This window comes from Spermophilus citellus (assembly GCF_964194105.1).
Source record: "Spermophilus citellus genome assembly, chromosome: 15".
In the NCBI taxonomy this organism is placed as follows: Eukaryota; Metazoa; Chordata; class Mammalia; order Rodentia; family Sciuridae; genus Spermophilus; species Spermophilus citellus.
Genome location: NC_138195.1, coordinates 66,198,715 through 66,219,088, shown reverse-complemented (window position 1 = coordinate 66,219,088; position 20,374 = coordinate 66,198,715). Strand labels below are relative to the sequence as shown.

The following is a 20,374-nucleotide window of genomic DNA, read 5'->3' as shown; positions in this document are numbered from 1 at the left end:
TACTCTGTCAGATACTCTTCTGAGCACTTTGCAATATTCTTTCATTTTCATTCACTCAAAACTGTGAGAGAGGCTATCACCAATGTCCAGATTAGTGCCAAGGAAACAGGCTCTGATGTTAAGCAACTTGGCCAAGACCATGCTGCTGCCAGGTGGCAGGCTCAGGGCTCTGAGGTAGGCAGTCTGACCCCAGCACCCAACCTCAACCCCCCTGTGTCTTGGTCTAGAGCAGTCACAGTCACTCCCAGGTGCCTCCCAGTATCTGGTGCTGTCCCATAGATCAGGTTGAGCATGGGAGTTGCGATTGCCTGGGCCAGGCAGGCAGAGGGTTCCCTCCATTGTACACCATGGGATTCTGACATGACAAATGGAGTATAAGCCCATAAGTCCCAGAAAGGACACACTGGGAAAGGCTTTGCCTGACAAGGTGGCCTGACCAGGATATTAGCTCTCTGGGTGGGGCTGTGTAAACACACACACACAATTAAACCACTGGCCCAGAGCAAACAGGAACTTAATCCTCCCCAACATTTTAGCCAATACACTAAAGGCTTTCTTGGGTCCATTTGTCTCGGTGGCCATACTGCATGATTGTCCCTAGGGCAAATTAGTATTGGTGGTGTTTTGAGGGCTTATTGTGACATTTGCAATATCCAAGGCAAAAATAAAATTAATCCTCATTGTTTGCCAGGTTTTGCAAAGCACTTTACAGGTATTGTATTACTTGATTCTCCCTAAAACATGAGGCAGTCCCTATTATTATCCCTGCTTTACAGTGAGAAAATTGAGCCTTGAATGATATTAAATCCTTGCTCCAAGGCCAAGCAGCTAGTACAGAGCAGAGCCGGGATTTGAACCCAGACTGCCTGGTTCTAAAACCACCACCTGCACACTTCGGGAGGCTCCCTGACTCACCAGAGAGCCAGCCATGACTTTGGGTCTAGTACTCTAGGTCATGGCCGGCAAGGTTGTGACTTTGCAAGCATAGTACTGTGAATTGCCCTTGGACTAGACAGAAGTAGCTAGGTTGGTGGGATGCCATCAGTAACCTCTACCTCAAGGCCCCTTTTACCTTTTCTTGCCTCCATTGTGCCAAGATGTCTGGACTGGATCATTCTTGCTTTCCCTGGGTTTTATCTGAATGCTCAGTGGAGGGCTAGGCAGTTCACATGAGATATCAGCAACAGGGGCCAACACAGGTAGCCTGGCCTCCAATTCATCCCCTATACTCACCAATCATGAGGTTTTTTTGCAACCTCTCTAAGAGAGGCTCAGACCTCTTAATTATAAAATAGAGACAATAACCACACATACCCAGTGTTATTATCAGGATAGACTTTTATAACATTAGCCTAGCACCCAGACCATAGGAATCCATTATTATCATCCTGATTTTCATTTGACTCACTTATTAGTTCATACTTTGACCAGTGCATGCAGTTCAAATGCAAAACGCCATCCAAATACAAAGATAAGTTAGATAAGCCTTGCTTTTCAGTCCAGAGAGACACAAACAACCTAATCATAGCCCAGGAGAGGGTGAAGTGCTTATGACTACAAGGCACCAAAAGAGATGCAAGGGGCATGCAAGAGGGCCCAGAAGAGAGGGCAAATGATTGTGTCAAGAGGTTCTAGGGAAGACTTTATGGGAGAGGAAGGATAGGAATTTCCAAGGAGGAAGGACGACAGGCTAGGCAATGGCATGAGCAGAGCAGAGAACTTCTGAAAGCGCACACTCCCGGGAGCAACCTTCCTGGTGCCACTGTAAGCAGGTATGGAAGGCTGCAGCAAGAAAAGTCCAAGGACGGACAGTGGGCAGAGCATTTGAATGTCCCGATGCAGAACCTTGATTTTATTCCATAGGGGGTCACGGTGATCCTTGAGGAAAGGATCAGCATGATCTGACCTTTGTTTCAAGAAAACAACTAAAACTGAAGGAAAGATGAGCTAGAGAAGAAAGATAACAGAGATAGAGAGAGGAACCAGTTAGATGATTACTGCAACCAAATTCACCCGGTGGTAAAGTAGACCCTGACTCACTGAGAAAAGGCTCAGCAAATCTGATTTAGGAAGGTGAGGCACTGGGTTTCATACAGGCATTGTCTAAAGGTTTCTATTGAAATGTCAAAACAAAATCTTGCCATCATATGGTCAGTTTATGTGATGGGATAGAGGCTAAACTCAAAATGTGTTTTGGAGGAGAAATATTCAGACCTACCTTATTCTTCAAACTTATAAGTTACTTTAGGCCCACAGCCTGTCACATTCATTTGTGTGTCCCCTACAAACCCCAGGACATTGACTGCAATATGGTTTGGGGGTTCAGAGAAAGAGCTTTGAAGTCAATCTGCAGGGTTCTGCTCCTGCCCTTTACTCTTTCTGCCTTTTACTATCTGACCTTGGGCACATGAGTTATCTGCTCTAGGCCTCAGTTTCCTTAGAAGATTTTTGAGGATGCCAAAAAGGTGCAAAGCTCTGATAACATTGCTTGGTACAAGTAAAGCTCTGGATGATTTTTTTTTTTTAACAACAACAAAATCAAACTTAGAATCAGGATGTGAATTAAGACCTGTCTCCCTGTCCTGTGCTCTGCCTACTCCATGTTGATTCACATACTGATCCAAAGAAAGCCTTAGAAGCCATGGAATGGACTGCAGTTCTCTACTGAGTTATTCTAAGGCCCCAGAAGTGTCCCTTGACAAAGACAGGCACAGGTCAGAAGCACCTTGGCTCTGCTCCAGTGGAACTTTATGATTTGAGAATCAATTAAAAAAACTAAAAAATAAATGAACATCTGACTGCAATAATTATTTAAGGCTAAGAAAAAGGCCACAGGAGGCCCCAAGGAAGGGAATGCAAATGTGGGAACTTGAGGACAGGCTGGAGCTGGCTAGCTGAGGTCTATGCTTATACACTCTGTGTCCTTCATACCATTTCAGAGAGTCCTGCTGACGAGGAGCAGTGGTCAGATGACTTTGTAAGTATTTGCTCCGGGGTCTGGGAGGATACCAAGGCCCTGTGAGAGGCCTTGCGGAGGAATTATTTCTGAATTATTCACTGGTGTTCAGCTGCACCTCACAGGAAGAGGGCAGGTCTGGAAAGGCAACCTGCAGACGAGGCAGAAGTAAGCTCAGGATGGCCGGCTTGACCCAGAATTCACTATGTGCCAGGCTAAGAACTTGACCTTCCTTGTCTCATTTAATTCTCACCTCAGCCCTAACGAGATTTTCAGTGCTGTCACCACACAGCCAAAATAGATGTTAACATGTTTAAGTATTTCTCTATCCGTTGGTAAATGCCTCTGCCCTACATTCCCTTGTGTTCTGTCACCTCCTGACCCCTGTCCTGGAGCCCAAACACACTAACAATGAAAGAGTTAATACCTACAGAAAAGTACCTCCAGGACCAACTATGGAAAGTGTCAGTAACTTGCAGTTCCAAATTCAAACCCAGGCCCTCAGAGCTCAAAACCAGACTCACAACCACTGAGGTGGCTACTGTGACCTGGAGGACATTATCAGAACTCTGGGAACCACAGAGTAAGAGAGAGGGAACAGGCCATGGAGACATTGGTAGGTGGTGTGCCAGAATGAATTGTGGACCTCCCCAAGGTATTGTCACAATTGCAAGAGCCCCTGAAGCCACTTGTCTCTTAGGTTGAGTCTTGTGCGGACAAGATGTCCTTCCTCACAAAAATTAATCCTAATGTACATCAAATTCATTTAGAATGCCACCCTGATCCAATCTGAGTTTCAGATATACAGAGAATCCAAGAAGGCTCCACACACCTAGGCACCCACTTCCCAGAGAAGAAAATAGAAACTGAGAATTAATTGAAACCTGTGGCTACAGGTGTGTAATTCCCTAGCCTTCCCTCTCCACACATCGGGGAAACCTTAAGGGCCCCTCCCAGCTCTCCCGTAAGGGCCCCTCCCAGCTCTCCCGTGAGCGCGATAGCCAGCCCGAGGGAATCAGAGGTGGCACTGGACCGGCGGCGCAGAACTACTGCTCCCACCAGGGCTGACTGCTGAGGCCTCTTGCACCAGCTACCGGGGGCGTGGCTACCGGAGGGCAAGTAAAATTCGCTGAGGATTCTCAGCCCCAAGCTCTACAAACTTAGGGTCTGAGGGAATGGCAAACTGGAAGAGTGTGCCCAGTCGTTCATGAAAACAGGGCTCCCGGGAGCAGCAGACCTGGCGTGTAGCCAGTATTGTGGTGAGCGGCACCCGTGAGAGGGGCCTGGCTAGAGGAAAAGTGGGAAGTGACTAGACACAAGAGGAGGCCCTAGGCACTCAGGATTGGAGACTCGCCCAGTCTGGGAGGAGCTGCTGCACAGTGATTGGTTCCCGCGTATTCACAGGAGAAACATGGCCTGGTGGGCACAGCGCCACCTACTGGAAGAGAAGTTAATCAAACTCTAAGACTGCATTTATTAGTTTTTTTTTTCTTTTTTTCTTTTCTCTCTTTTTTTTTTTTGATTTGGGTTTTTCTTTCATTCTCATTTTTCTTTCTTGTTGTTTTTTTAAATTTCTTTTTAATTTAATTTTTTTTCCTTCTAATTTTAATTTTAATTTTTTTTATTATTTTTTTTCTTTTTTTATTTCCTATTTTTTTTCTTCTTTTGTCTTTTCATTTCTCTTATCCCCCCTTCCTTGAATTCTACCTGCTTACTCTCATTCTCTTTAGTGACTTCTTCCCTTCCCTTCTAATACCTTCCCTCCCAAACATCAAATAAATTTATAGGAGTAAACAGTAACTCAGAAGTCAAACAGAACAAGAAGTAACATGAGCAGCTTCAAAAAGCAAGGAAGAAAAGGAGTACAAACAATGCAGGACAGCCTAAATATTCAGGAGGACCTAGAGTCATCAGAAAAATGGTCATATAAAGAACTCAAGGAACACCTTAGACAGATGGAATGGAACCTTAAAGAGGATACAAGACAGCAAATTCAAGCAGCGAAAGAACACATTGAGAATGAATTACATAAACAGATAAAAGAATAAGTTAAGCATCTTTATCAGGAGATAGAGATTATAAAAAATAATCAAACAATAATTCTAGAAATGAAGGAAATGATAAACCAAATTAAAAACTCAATTGAGAGTATCACTAACAGAGTGGAGCAAGTAGAAGCCAGAACGTCAGATAATGAAGACAAAATATATCATCTTGAAAAGAGTCTAGCCAACTCAGAAAGGCTGGTAAAAAATCACGAGAAAAACATCCAAGAGTTATGGGATAATATAAAAAAACCAAACTTACGAGTCATTGGGATAGAAGAAGGTACAGAGATTCAAACCAAGGGAATGAGTAACCTGCTGAATGAAATAATTACAGAAAACTTTCCAGAAATAAAAAAGGAAACAGATATACAAATTGAAGATGCATACAGGACACCGAGCACACAAAATCACAGTAGACCAACGCCAAGACACATTGTTATGAAGATATCCAATATACAGAACAAAGAGAAAATATTAAAAGCTACAAGAGAAAGGAGACAGATTACATTCAGGGGTAAACCAATAAGGTTAACAACGGATTTTTCATCACAGACACTGAAAGCAAGAAGGTCATGGAACAATGTATTTCAAACACTGAAAGACAATGGATGCCAATGAAGAATTCTGTATCCAGCAAAATTAAGCTTCAGGTATGACAATAAAATAAAAATCTTTCATGATAAACAAAAGTTAAAAGAATTTGCAGCCAGAAAACCAGCATTGCAAACCATTTTGAGCAAAACACTACACGAGGAAGAAATGAAAAACAATAACCAAAACCATCAGTGGGAAGTGCCTCAGTAAAGACAGAGGGCGAGGGGAAAGATAATCATGGAGAAACAAACTAAATTTTTTAAAAAAAGGATAAACATTCAAACATGACTGGAAGTACAAACCATATATCAATAGTAACTCTGAATGTTAATGGCTTAAACTCTCCAATAAAGCGACATAGGCTGGTATCATGGATTAAAAAAACAAATCCAACAATATGCTGCCTCCAGGAGACACATCTGATTGGAAAAGACATACACAGGCTGAAGGTGAAAGGATGGGAAAAAATATACCACGCACACAGTCCTCATAAGCAAGCAGGGGTGGCCATCCTCATATCGAATAAAATCGACTTCAAGACTAAGTTAATCAAAAGGGATAAAGAAGGTCATTATATACTGTTAAAAGGAACCATTCACCAACAAGACATAACAATTATCAATATTTATGCACCAAATAATGGTGCTGCGACATTCATAAAACAAATTCTCCTCAAGTTCAAGAATCAAATAGACCACAACACAATAATTATGGGTGACTTTAACACACCTCTCTCACCATTGGACAGATCCTCCAAACAAAAGTTGAATAAAGAAACTATAGAACTCAATATCACAATCAATAACCTAGACTTAACTGACATATATAGAATATATCAACCATCATCAAATGGATATACTTTTTTCTCAGCAGCACATGGATCCTTCTCAAAAATAGACCATATATTATGCCATAGGGCAACCCTCAGTAAATATAAAGGGGTGGAGATAATACCACGCATTTTATCTGATCATAATGGAATGAAACTGGAAATCAATGATAAAAGAAGGAAGGAAAAATCCTACATCACATGGAAAATAAACAATATGTTACTGAATGATCAATGGGTTACAGAAGACATAAAGGAGGAAATCAAAAAATTCTTAGAGATAAATGAAAATACAGACACAACATATCGGAATCTATGGGACACAATGAAAGCAGTTTTAAGAGGAAAATTCATCGCCTGGTGGTCATTCCTCAAAAAAAGAAAAAAACCAACAAATAAATGAGCTCACACTTCATCTCAAAGCCCTAGAAAAGGAAGAGCAAAACAACAGCAAATGTAGCAGAAGGCAAGAAATAATTAAAATCAGAGCGGAAATCAATGAAATTGAAACAAAAGAAACTATTGAAAAAATTAACAAAACTAAAAGTTGGTTCTTCGAAAAAATAAATAAGATTGACAGACCTTTAGCCATGCTAACGAAGAGAAGAAGAGAGAGAACTCAAATTACTAACATACGGGATGAAAAAGGCAATATCACAACAGATGCTACAGAAATACAGAAGACAATTAGAAATTATTTTGAAAACCTATATTCCAATAAAATAGAAGATAGTGAAGACATCGATAAATTTCTTAAGTCATATGATTTGCCCAGACTGAGTCAGGAGGATACACACAATTTGAACAGACCAATATCAATGGATGAAATTGAAGAAGTCATCAAAAGACTACCAACCAAGAAAAGCCCAGGACCGGATGGGTATACAGCAGAGTTTTACAAAACCTTTAAAGAAGAATTAATACCAATACTTTTCAAGTTATTTCAGGAAATAGAAAAAGAGGGAGCTCTTCCAAATTCATTCTATGAGGCCAACATCACCCTGATTCCGAAACCAGACAAAGACACCTCAAAGAAAGAAAACTACAGACCTATATCTCTAATGAACCTAGATGCAAAAATCCTCAATAAAATTCTGGCGAATCGGATACAAAAACACATCAAAAAAATTGTGCACCATGATCAAGTAGGATTCATCCCTGGGATGCAAGGATGGTTCAATATACGGAAATCAATAAATGTTATTCACCACATCAATAGACTTAAAGATAAGAACCATATGATCATCTCGATAGATGCAGAGAAAGCATTCGACAAAGTACAGCATCCCTTTATGTTCAAAACATTAGAAAAACTAGGGATAACAGGAACTTACCTTGACATTGTAAAAGCTATCTATGCTAAGCCTCAGGCTAGCATCATTCTGAATGGACAAAAGTTAAAGGCATTCCCTCTAAAATCCGGAACAAGACAGGGATGCCCTCTATCACCACTTCTATTCAATATAGTTCTCGAAACACTGGCCAGAGCAATTAGACAGATGAAAGAAATTAAAGGCATAAAAATAGGAAAAGAAGAACTTAAATTATCACTATTTGCAGATGACATGATTCTATACCTAGAAGACCCAAAAGGGTCTACAAAGAAACTACTAGAACTAATAAGTGAATTCAGCAAAGTGGCAGGATATAAAATCAACACGCATAAATCAAAGGCATTTCTGTATATCAGCGACAAAACTTCTGAAACGGAAATGAGGAAAAACACTCCATTCACAATATCCTCAAAAAAAAAAAATAAAATACTTGGGAATCAACCTAACAAAAGAGGTGAAAGATTTATACAATGAAAACTACAGAACCCTAAAGAGAGAAGTAGAAGATCTTAGAAGATGGAAAAATATACCCTGTTCATGGATAGGCAGAACTAACATTATCAAAATGGCGATATTACCAAAAGTTCTCTATAGGTTTAACACAATGCCAATCAAAATCCCAATGGCATTTCTTGTAGAAATAGATAAAGCAATCATGAAATTCATATAAAAAAATAAAAGACCCAGAATAGCAAAAGCAATTCTAAGCAGGAAGTGTGAATCAGGCGGTATAGCGATACCAGATTTCAAACTATATTACAGAGCAATAGTGACAGAAACAGCATGGTACTGGTACCAAAACAGGCGGGTGGACCAATGGTACAGAATAGAGGACACAGAGACTAATCCACAAAGTTACAACTATCTTATATTTGATAAAGGGGCTAAAAGCATGCAATGGAGGAAGGATAGCATCTTCAACAAACGGTGTTGGGAAAACTGGAAATCCATATGCAACAAAATGAAACTGAATCCCTTTCTCTCGCCATGCACAAAAGTTTACTCAAAATGGATCAAGGAGCTTGATATCAAATCAGAGACTCTGTGTCTGATAGAAGAAAAAGTTGGCTCCGATCTACATATTGTGGGGTCAGGCTCCAAATTCCTTAATAGGACACCCATAGCACAAGAGTTAATAACAAGAATCAACAAATGGGACTTAATTAAACTTAAAAGTTTTTTCTCAGCAAGAGAAACAATAAGAGAGGTAAATAGGGAGCCTACATCCTGGGAACAAATTTTTACGCCTCACACTTCAGATAGAGCCCTAATATCCAGAGTATACAAAGAACTCAAAAAATTAGACAATAAGATAACAAATAACCCAATCAACAAATGGGCTAAGGACCTGAACAGACACTTCTCAGAGGAGGATATACAATCAATCAACAAGTACATGAAAAAATGCTCACCATCTCTAGCAGTCAGAGAGATGCAAATCAAAACCACCCTAAGATACCATCTCACTCCAGTAAGATTGGCAGCCACTATGAAGTCAAACAACAACAAGTGCTGGCGAGGATGTGGAGAAAAGGGTACACTTGTACATTGCTGGTGGGACTGCAAATTGGTGCGGCCAATTTGGAAAGCAGTTTGGAGATTCCTGGGAAAGCTGGGAATGGAACCACCATTTGACCCTGCTATTGCCCTTCTCGGACTATTCCCTGAAGACCTTAAAAGAGCATGCTACAGGGATACTGCCACATCGATGTTCCTAGCAGCACAATTCACAATAGCTAGACTGTGGAACCAACCCAGATGCCCTTCAATAGATGAATGGATAAAAAAAATGTGGCATCTATACACAATGGAGTACTATGCAGCAATAAAAAATGACAAAATCATAGAATTTGCAGGGAAATGGATGGCACTAGAGCAGATTATGCTTAGTGAAGCTAGCCAATCCCTAAAAAACAAATACCAAATGTCTTCTTTGATATAATGAGAGCAACTATGAACAGAGCAGGGAGGAAGAGTAGGAAGAAAAGATTAACATTAAACAGAGACATGAGGTGGGAGGGAAAGGGAGAGAAAAGGGAAATTGCATGGAAATGAAGGGAGACCCTCATTGCTATACAAAATTACATATAAGAGGTTGTGAGGGGAATGGGAAAATAAACAAGGAGAGAAATGAATTAGAGTAGATGGGGTAGAGAGAGAAGATGCGAGGGGAGGGGAGGGGGGATAGTAGGGGATAGGAAAGGTAGCAGAATACAACAATTACTAATAGGGCATTATGTAAAATTGTGGATGTGTAACCGACGTGATTCTGCAATCGGCATTTGGGGTAAAATTGGGGGTTCATAACCCACTTCAATCTAATGTATGAAATATGATATGTCAAGAGCTTTGTAATGTTGTGAACAACCAATAAAAAAAAGAAAGAAAATATTAAAAAAAAAAGAAACTGAGAATTAAAATGATTTTCCCTCTGTCAATCAGTGGCCAGTGGAATGAGAACCCAGGAGGCAGACCTCCACGTAGGCATCAAAATCAGGCCTGAGCCCAGTTCTGGGCTGTGTATACCACCTGGAGCTTATGCAGCCATAGGATATAGCAGTTCCCCCTTTTTCAACCACAGAAAAAGAAAATCAAAATGAGGGGAAGAGGTGATTTCCCTACCAGCCACTTGGGTTTGGAGTCCCTACCAGAGCTCTCTGCAGCTGCTGATCCCCAGACGTGCTGCAGCTGCGCCCCCTCCTGGCTGCATCACAGGGCTGCATCTGCAGCAAAACAAAGAAGCCCAGTGGTCTACATCCAGAGGAGAGAGAAAATGGAATTTTGGGGCTGAATAAAAAGCACACAGTGGGGGCATAGAAAACACAAGAAAAACCAGCTTGGAGAGGAGGGAATGACTTGCCCCAAAGTCAAAAAACCAAAATGAAGATACCAGCTGTAACAAGAATTAAGTAAACGTCCACTCACCATTACTTTTCATGTAGTGGTCCAACATTGCACACAGGATAAAATCCAAGCTTGTTCCTAAAGCCTCCAGGTCTGCCTGAGGAATTCCTGTTATAAAAACTGCAAGTGAAAGAAAATAAGTTAAAAAAGCAAGTTCCCCATCCATTCATTAGAAATCCATGTGTGGATCATGCATTGTGATAGACAGTGGGAAGGGAGGTGGATGCAGAGGTCAGAAGACCTCTTAAGTCTGAGTCAAACATCTCCTCCATATTATTGTATGCATAAATGGTACCTAGATAAGCTATCTATGGAAAACGTTTACAACATGCTATTCCCTGTGTCAAGGGAGAGAAGAGTCTAGAAAGACTTCATCTTCACTGTTTGAGCATCAGACCATACCAGTGTATTTTAATGTGGATTTAAAATGTGTATTTTTTAAAAAGGGAAAGAAAGAAAGATACTGGATTCTGAATGTGTTTCAGGTCTAGACTCCTCTCTTCCCCTGGCTTATTAGCTCTGCTTAAAACAGAACAAAACAACCCACATCCCCTCAAAGACATCTGTGTTGTTTTCCGGGGCATCCCGTCACCTTCTCCTATTTTCTCAGCATTTATGATAGAAAAAAACCTATTGGTTATTCTATTTATTGATTGGGTCCTTTTTCTATCTTTTAAAAATGTATTTTATCTTCTGTTCTTGGCCTACAAATAGAGTCTCAGTCACCCTCATGTTTAAATAGTGTGCTGCAGGGGTCAAGGGAACAAGCTCTGGAGGGAGGAAGGTGTGGCTCAGACCCCGTTTTGCCTCTTGTTAGCTGCCTAACCTTGCAAGGTCAGCATCTCCCAGCCTTGGCTTCCCCATCACCACACTGGGGGAACCACTTTGACCTGCGATGGTAGGAATTGTGCTGGTGACTAAGGGACACAGGTACACTGAGCGTAGTGTCTACATTTGCAGGACAGCGACTATGAAAATCCAGATGAGCACTCAGACTCAGAGATGTACGTGATGCCTGCAGAGGAGAATGTGGATGATAGCTATGAGCCGCCTCCAGCCGAGCAGGAAACGAGGACCATCCATCCTGCCCTGCCCTTCACCAGGGGCGAGTATGTAGGTAAGGCCACCCCCCATCCCAACACACACACACACACACACACACACACACACACACACACTCCAACACCAGCTGCTCTGACTTCCAGGCCCCCAGGGAGAGAGGTGGACAAATAGGCTGCTGCCCAAGTGCCCTTTGTTCTGCCCACCATTAGGGCTCACTCTTCCAAGCAGGAAATCTGGGTGCTCACAGACGCAGCCCAAATGGCAAATTTCCCCATTCCAGGTGAAAGGTATCTGTCCTAAATCAGGATCACTGAAAATAGGCAAAAATAAATGAATTAATAAATTAATAAAGCACACCCTGATGTTCCCCCTGCTCCCCGCCCCTGCCCCCATAGGCCCAAGGCAATCCAACCTCTGCTTCTCTTAGGGCTTCCTGCACACGAGTTTATGGAATTTTGCTTAAGAAGTTCATATAGAACTCTGATCACCCTCAAGGATCCCTACTCCCACCCATACCAGACAATCCTGGCCCCCTGCCCACAGGGCAGGAGGGTCAGGGAAGACTAGGAGGCCTGGAATTAGCCTCACAGCTCAAATGGACATAGCTTAGGTCTCGTCTTGAGGGCTGCATGTTCCTTTTATTGTCCATAAAGAAAAAATTTACTTTCCAATCTTAGCAGAAGACATTGAGTTCCCCAAAAGTGAGGCCAGCCAGCATGTCCATGACGGTTGGGGCAGTGCTAGCATTTGTACCAAGTGTTTCCTCATGGAAAGGACTTCTGTCCTTTCTCATTGACTACAACTGCTCCTTGTTTTGTTCCACAATTAGTCTGTAGAGCACCTATTATGTGCCAGAGACAGGACAACATATTCCCCAGACTTTATACTTCACAGTTTAGTGCTTTGCAGACATGGCCTAATGAACTCTCTTCATAACCTCTTTAAAAAGGAAGAGGTTGGCACCAGCCTGTAATCCCAGCAATTCAGGGGGTTGAGGCAGGAGGATGGCAAGTTCAAGTTAGGCACAAACCCTATTTCAAAATTAAAAAGGCTGGGATGCAGCTCAGTGGGAGAATGTCCCTGGGGTCCATCTCAAGTTGGCGGTGGGTGGGGGATGGAAAGTAGCAGCTTGGAAGAATGGACTAACTCGGCTGAGGTTCTGTGGGAACTTGACCTCTCAGTCCTCAAGGTTCGTGTGTAACCCACCGTGCTCCAGGCACTGCCCACTGGATTTGGTAACTGATCTTGTTCAGTCTTTGTAATAACCCGGAAAGGGAGGGGTTTTGCTAGGCACATTTTGCAGACCAGGAAACCACAAGGGTGGCTAGGCGGTTCATTCAAGGACATGCACTTCAAAACCTGTCTTCTACATTTTGCTAACTTGGATGGACTTGAATATTGCGTTAAGAAATCTGAGCGAACTCCAAGAACTGTAAATAAAACTTAATATGCATGGCAATTGGATGCCCAGGTACAAAAGCACAGTAAACAGTGCCGTTAACCACATACCTTCAACAAGGAAGAAGCAAGGGCCAAGGGCAGGAACAGGCATCAGGGGAGGGTGTGGAGTTAGGGGGATAACGTGCAAGGGCAGCTATACCAAGCTAGGGAGACTGTAACAGAGGAAGCAGCGGGAAGCCAATGATGGCAGTGTAGGCCACTGTAAGTAAAGGTACTGTCCCCAGGTTGTTCCTATGCTTAGAGTTTCCTAAACTGTATCAGTCCAAATCAAAACTTAGCTCACAGCATCAGCTGGGTAGAGTTGCAGTTCCTAAGCCCTCATGGCCTGGCATGGTAATGTTAGTTCTGCTTATTAGGCAGGCATGCCCCACCTGCTGCTTTCATTGCCATCTTTCTCATCCCTACGATAACTCTCTGAAGTGGGTAGCATGACCTTCCATTTTAAAATGAAGAAGTGAGGCCCAGAGAGGTTGAATAGCCAGCCCAACAGCCGCGTGCGGTGAGTGGCAGAGGGGGGTGCAGAACCCAGACCCATTTTGGCTTCAGAGCTGAAAATAGACAGACCTGGTGCAAGGGGGTTGCAAGGGTCCTCTAGGAATTGAGGGAAGTCATTGAGGTTGACCCACACAAGTGATGGCCACTCTGGATGTACCTTAGAATAGCCTGGGGAATTTTAAAAGTTCAGACATAATAGGCCTGGGGTAGGGCAGAGGCCTCAGGATTTTTAAAGCTCCCCAGTTAGTTCTGATATTTAACAGGATTGAGAATTACACCACTTACAGACACACACCCTCCCTGTGCTGCTTCGGTCCACTGTGCTTGGTAAGAGTGTTGGCATGGCCGTGTTCCTGGGCCTATGGGCTTCCGTCACTCCCCCCGGAGGATGTTTTTCATGAGGATGTTTTTCTGGGGTTTATTGTGTAAGTCAGAGACAACAGAAACTTTTTGCTGAACATTCCACTTTGCTCTTTAAGGACTGCCCCACTGATCATTTGTAGCTACATAGATGCCAGTAGTTATATACTTTCTAGATCTTCATGGCCTCCACCCAAGGAATGATCCAGAACCTCTATTGAGTTGTGTTTTGTTTTTCGTTTGTTTGTTTGTTCAAGACAATCGGTCTAGCCAGAGGCAGTCTCCACCCTTCAGCAAGACACTTCCCAGTAAGCCCAGCTGGCCTTCAGCAAAAGCAAGATTGGCCTCCACGCTGCCGATCCCAGCCTCTCTGCAGAAGCCTCAGATCCCACCAAAACCTAAAGACCTCCTTGAGGATGAGGTACAGTAAATCCGCCTGGAATCTCCCCATGATACAGCAGGGAAGTGAAGTGGATGGCAGAGCTGGCATTTGAACCCAAATAGTGAGGTGTTGGGGCTGGGTGTTGAACAGCTCCCCAGTATCACCTCTGCAACATCCACTGAGGAGAGACTGGCCCCTCATTGAACACAGATGTGCCAAGCCCTGTGTGGTTCCAGGGCTTCAGTGATGCCCAGAACAGACCAAGTACCTGTCCTTACAGTGCTTTATACCTGTGATCTTTGACCCTTGAACAGATCACTCAATTTCCCTCAAGTTCCTCATCTGTAAAATCAGAATGTACCTAATTTGGTAGGTATTGCTGTAAAAATCACCAAAATAATGTATATAGCTATTAAAAGCCCACATGACTTGTAATAAGGAAGAATCTTGTGTGTGGGCATGTAATAGCTAATCAGAATGACCCCTGATAAACAAATAAAGTCTGGGGCAATGGGAAAGTGAAAACAGGATGAATTTGTGGCACTTTTGATTCTCAAATCTGTAGTCCGGGGGAAGGCAGACAGGAAGAATGGTATATTAATGCTGAAACATCTGAACGTTGAAGTTGATCTAAGATAATTTTAAGAGCAATCACTTATATTTTTGAATCATGATATTACATTAAATAAAATATTGCTAATAAACATAGGTCACAATAGTAGAATGATCTACTTTATGTCAAAAAAAAACAATCATTGGGCTGGGGATGTTGCTCGGTGGTAGAGTGCCTACTTAGCATGTGTAAAGCCCTGGGTTCAATCCTTAGTACCAAGGGGGCAAAAGAGCAATTAATGATGTCACTATAGCCAAGCATTTGTGATTTGTTCATGTGATAATGGGGTTTATAAGATATAGCAATGCCAGGGTGACTTCCTTAGGACATAGATCATGATGGTTCTTGATCATTCACTTATTTTGTCAGGTAATGATCTTCAAGCATTTAATTGCAATTAGGAAATATATATTATGCATTCCCTGTCTGTAAACCCTATAAAAGGCAAAGCAAAGCCAACAAACAGAACTTGTTGGAATTAGAGCGATTTTTTTTTTCTGTATTGCTCTTTTGGAATAAAAATGTCTTGATTCCAGAAATATCATTATTCTAAATAGCTCAAATTCTAGACATTACAGATAAAACAGCTTCTAGTGTAATCAAGCACTGCAGGCAAAACAAGTACAAACTGAGAATTCAGAGGAAAGAGTTAATTCTGAAGTGTGAAATTGGGCTAGGAAGCTTTGGGTAGGGCACTGTGCTTCTGGCTTCCCTATAACCATCAGGTATTGGTGCCAAGTGCCAATACCAAAGTTCTGTGTTCAGATACAAGAAATTTGAGGGTTTTGTTGACTACAGGCTTGAGAGCAAGACATGCTTCCTGGGGCATCAGCCTCTTCTTCACAGGAACTAGTCCCTGCAAGAAAAGCTGGACTCTGGCAATATGTCGCTCAAACTGCTAGATAATCCAGAGAGGTTGACCCATGGGGCCAAAAGGGTCCTGCAAAGACACTAGAGCCTCTCAACATGCCCACTATTCAATGCTGCTAAATCAGCTTACCTCAGCCTTGGCTCTTGGATTAGCCAATTTCAATTCTATTCTCTGAGCCTCTTGATTACAGGTGCTGGAAATACAAACACAGATCAGAAAACCTGTTCTTTAAAGAGTCTACACTCTGACACAGTGAGTCCAGCAACAGAGCAGAGGGCAAGAGCTCCCCTCTGATTGGCAGAACTAGAAGACTTCTACTGTACAGCAATGTACACCCCTCCCCACTAAAAGGTCATACAACCAGACAAGAGCCCAACACAATTTCCTCCCAGGTCTGTTCAACTCTAGAGCCTCACTACCTCAGCCAAATCATCTGCAGCCAAAGATGACTGCAGAATTGAGGTGATGTGTGAGTAGAACAACCCGGGACCTTTTGGCCAGGTTTGGAAGTGAAGAAAGAGATGAGAAATTGCAATTGAATGAAAAAAATGATAAAAAATATGACAGAAAGAGAAGGAGGAAGACACAAGTTCTAGCGTGTTATGGATCGGAGTGTGGGTCCTGAATTCTTGCACCAGCTAGGTTCAAATCCCAGATCTACCACTTTTTAACTGTGAGACCTTGAGCAGGCTATCTAATTATTCTGTGTCTCAGTTTCTTTATTTTGAAACGGAGCAATGATGGTACATACCTTATTGGGTTGTTAGAAAGATGAGATGAGACAATATGGGCAAAATACTTAGAAAAGCACCTGGTAATAAATATTGGTTTGTGTTTCTCCTAGTACCTTTCTTGACTACCCACCAGGACAGATTGTAAAAACTGTTTCTAAGATCTTATTATCTCATTTTAGCTTATCGGTATAAAATCATTACCTCCCTGTATCTGTGGTCAATTGATTATTGACAAGGTGCCAAGACAATGGAGAAAGAATTGTGTTTTTAAATAAATAGTGCTTCGAAAACTATATAACCACATATCAAAGAAAAACGTGGTATTAATATTAGATAGTATTAAACACTATCTAATACCACATATAAAATTAACTAAAATGATTTATAAAATTAAATGTAAGGACTAAAATTATAAAATTCTTAGAGGAAGGCACAGGAAGAAATCTTTGTGGCCTTGGTTTAGGCTATTTTTTTTTTTTTTTTAGATAGGACAACAAAAAAACACAAGGAACAAAAGAAAAAGATAAAATGGACTTCACAATTTAAAACTTTCATGCCACAAATGATACCATCAAGAAAATAAACTACAATTGACAGAAAAGGAGAATAATTTTTCGAATCTTATATCTAATAAAGGACTTGTATATAGACCATACAAAGAACTCCTGTGAACTCAACAATAAAAATATAACTGAACTAAAAATGGGCATGGATTTGAATAGACATTTCTCCAAAGATATACAAATGAGCACGTTCACCATCATTTGTCATCAAAGAAATGCAAATCAAAATTACGGGAGACACTGCTTCATACCTGTGAGGATGCCTATACCCCAAAAGACAGACAATAACAAGTATTGGTGAACATATGGAGAACCATCACACAAAGTTGGTGGGGGTGGAAAATGGGGCAGCTACTTTGGAAAACATTTCACTGTTCCTCACACTGTCAAACACAGAGCTACCCTCTGACCCAGTGATTTCACTCCTAGGAGGTGAATTCCTAAGAGAAATGAATGTCTACCCCAAAATGTGTTCACAAATGTATATAGCAGCATTATTCATAACATCCCCAAAGTAGGAGCAACCAAATGCCCATCAACCGATAAACAGAATGTGGTATATTCATATAATAGAATATTATTTGTCCATAAAAAGGAATGATATGATGACACATGAAAAAAATCTGGAAATCATCACGTAAGTAAATATGTGACAAAAGACTACATGATGTAGGCTTTCCTTTATATATACAGTGTTCAGAATGAGCAAATCTTTATAGTCAGAAAGAAGGCTTGTGGTTGTCTAGGTCAGGGGAGGGGGTAGATGGGAGAATGACTAAAGGGTGCAAGGTTTTTGAGAGGGTAATAAAAATCTTCTAAAATTAGATTGTGGTGATGATGGCACAACTCTGTGAATACAACCAACTATGTTCAGAAAATAATTTTTACAATATTGTGCCTGTGTTGAATACGCATGAACTTTTTTCCTTGTCATTATTCCCTGACAACTATTTATACAGCATTGTATCACATTAGGTATTTTAACTAATCTAGAGATGATTTAAGGTCTACAAGAGGGTATGCATTGGTTATATGTGAACACTATTTTATAGGGAACTTAGTATCCATGGAGGGAGAGGGTCCTGGAATTAACCCCTGTAGATACCAAGGGATGGCCATATACCAAATTGTACTAAGTAGTCAACTTTACATAGTGTGTTCTTATGGCATGTGAATTATAAGTAAAGCCTTGTTTTATAAAATTCCTCTGTTATGCTCAAATTCAGGACCCCCAAAAGACCACCAGAGACCCAAGATCGATGTAAGCAGCAAAGAGGTGTTTATTGCGAGCTAGCTCGGTCCTCCACGCGCACACAGCAACTGGTGATGCTGAGAGGCCCCGAGCCCAGGGTTTGCAGCAGTTTTATACATTCTTTGAAGAAGGCAGGGACCCCCACATACATCATAGCAAATCATCAAACACCTCGGGAAAATCAAATAACAACTCTAAAACATGATTAGCACATTCACTGGCGGGAACAAGTTGGGTAGGGGTGATTGGTTACTACAAGAGGGGGATTAGTTTGAACTGATTGGTTTAAGCCAAAAGGGGTGTTCATGCTGAATTACATGGTTTCCCAACACGTTATCAATCACCATAAACTACTGGGAGGGTCATCTGGCATCCCAGGTATTTCCCTGTCTCCTGCTGATTGGTGGCTGCTAGGGGGTTGCTATGGATCCCCACCTAGCCTGACTGAGTCAGGGACACCTGGCGCAGCAGATCTCTCCTGTTATTTGTAGATAAACAACTTAGCAGAGTGGGAATGTGCCTAGGAGTGCTCTGTGGGTCTTTCCAAGGACAAAGGTGATGTCCCTTTCTTGAACAGGCTTTGCTCTGAGGTAGAGGCTGGTTTTTCACCTCCTTCCCTCCCCACAATCAACTATGACTATACAGATTCTTCTCATTAATTTCTGCATTTCCTTTAGGCTGATTATGTTGTCCCTGTGGAAGATAATGATGAAAACTATATTCATCCAACAGAAAGCAGTTCACCTCCATCTGAAAAAGGTAAGAGTCTGCAGATTCCCGCATCTGACAACTTCTAGAAGTTACTCAGGACATTCAGAACTCTTTAGTAGTAAGCACTAAGGGTTCAGACATGGCAATGCCCTGGCCTCTCTCCGCTGTAGCCACAGCATGGGCCTCCTTTGGCTGGTGGAGCAGAGATATCAGTGAGCAACTCATCTCTGGAGCCTTTCCCCCTACCTTCCTCATTCTACTTTCCTCTCCCATGATTTAATATTTCCATCCCAACTTCTAAAAGCACTGGGTTACCTTCAGCTGCCCTTGCATAGAAAGATTTCTCATAAAACCGAATAGAGCTGCAAGCCACCATGTTGCCTTATGCATGCTGCACTAGGAACAATTTCCATAGAGGACTGATGGGGTGAAAGAGTGAACTGTGCTGTGAATCCTGATTCTTAAAAGGTCCTGGTATCCCAGGCTTATGAGAAACATTGCATTTATAAATCCTGTACAGTGTAGCAGATGCTCTCACAAACAAGTTACCCTAAAAAAGCCAGTGCCACACTCTCAGGTCTGGCACCAAAATAGGGAATGTTTATTCTGAATGTAGTTCCTTTGCAGAATATAATCCCATGCACTTGCCTCTTCAGGTAACACTACCCATCTAATAAACTTGACTGCAAGATATTAACTCTGCCTCCCTGTAGCAACACTTTCCTGTACCCCTAAGACCCACCTGAATTCCCAAGCCACCATTGCCATAAAATAACACATACACATTTCTCTTCACCTTCCCCCTAAAATACACACACACACACACACACACACACACACACACACACACACACTCCAAGAGAAATTGTATGTATTGCATGTTGAAGGGAAGTTGGGGAGTTGGGGGGGAATATTAACTTGGCTTTTCCATGATTAGGTTGAACATACTTCTACTAAAAAAAAAAAAATTCATCTCCTAGAACTTCAGTTTGGCAAATGATATTCCCTGTATTCATTTTAACAAATCCCTGTCATAAAATAATCTGATTATTCCTTTAATCCTTAATATATTCATTCCAGAGATTTCCTGTGAGGAGACTTCTTTGAATGGTTTGTGTGTTTAATAAGGGTGTCTCTTACTCATTCTTGGCAAATTCCATAGACTGACCCATTAGGACCCTTAAGTTTTCCTGATGAGGTAATTT

General features: G+C 41.7%; 2 protein-coding genes across 3 annotated transcripts in view; one reads left to right on the top strand and one right to left on the bottom strand.

Annotated features, from left to right (window-relative positions):
* Window positions 1–20,374, bottom strand: part of DNTT (DNA nucleotidylexotransferase) — a 201,764-nt gene that overhangs the window by 107,743 nt on the left and 73,647 nt on the right. The window contains exon 3 of the mRNA XM_081268312.1: window positions 10,687–10,785. Coding sequence (XP_081124438.1) covers window positions 10,687–10,714 — 28 coding nt within the window. The 5' untranslated portion in view covers window positions 10,715–10,785. The remainder of the gene's footprint in view (window positions 1–10,686; window positions 10,786–20,374) is intronic.
* Window positions 1–20,374, top strand: part of BLNK (B cell linker) — a 77,954-nt gene that overhangs the window by 33,487 nt on the left and 24,093 nt on the right. Inside the window, exons 4-7 of one of the 2 annotated variants that reach the window (XM_081268314.1) lie at window positions 2,940–2,977; window positions 11,626–11,782; window positions 14,301–14,464; window positions 19,136–19,217. In XM_081268314.1, the coding sequence (XP_081124440.1) occupies window positions 2,940–2,977; window positions 11,626–11,782; window positions 14,301–14,464; window positions 19,136–19,217 (441 nt within the window). Of the gene's footprint in view, window positions 1–2,939; window positions 2,978–11,610; window positions 11,783–14,300; window positions 14,465–19,135; window positions 19,218–20,374 lie in introns of both variants that reach the window. The other variant, XM_081268313.1, reaches the window with a different exon arrangement.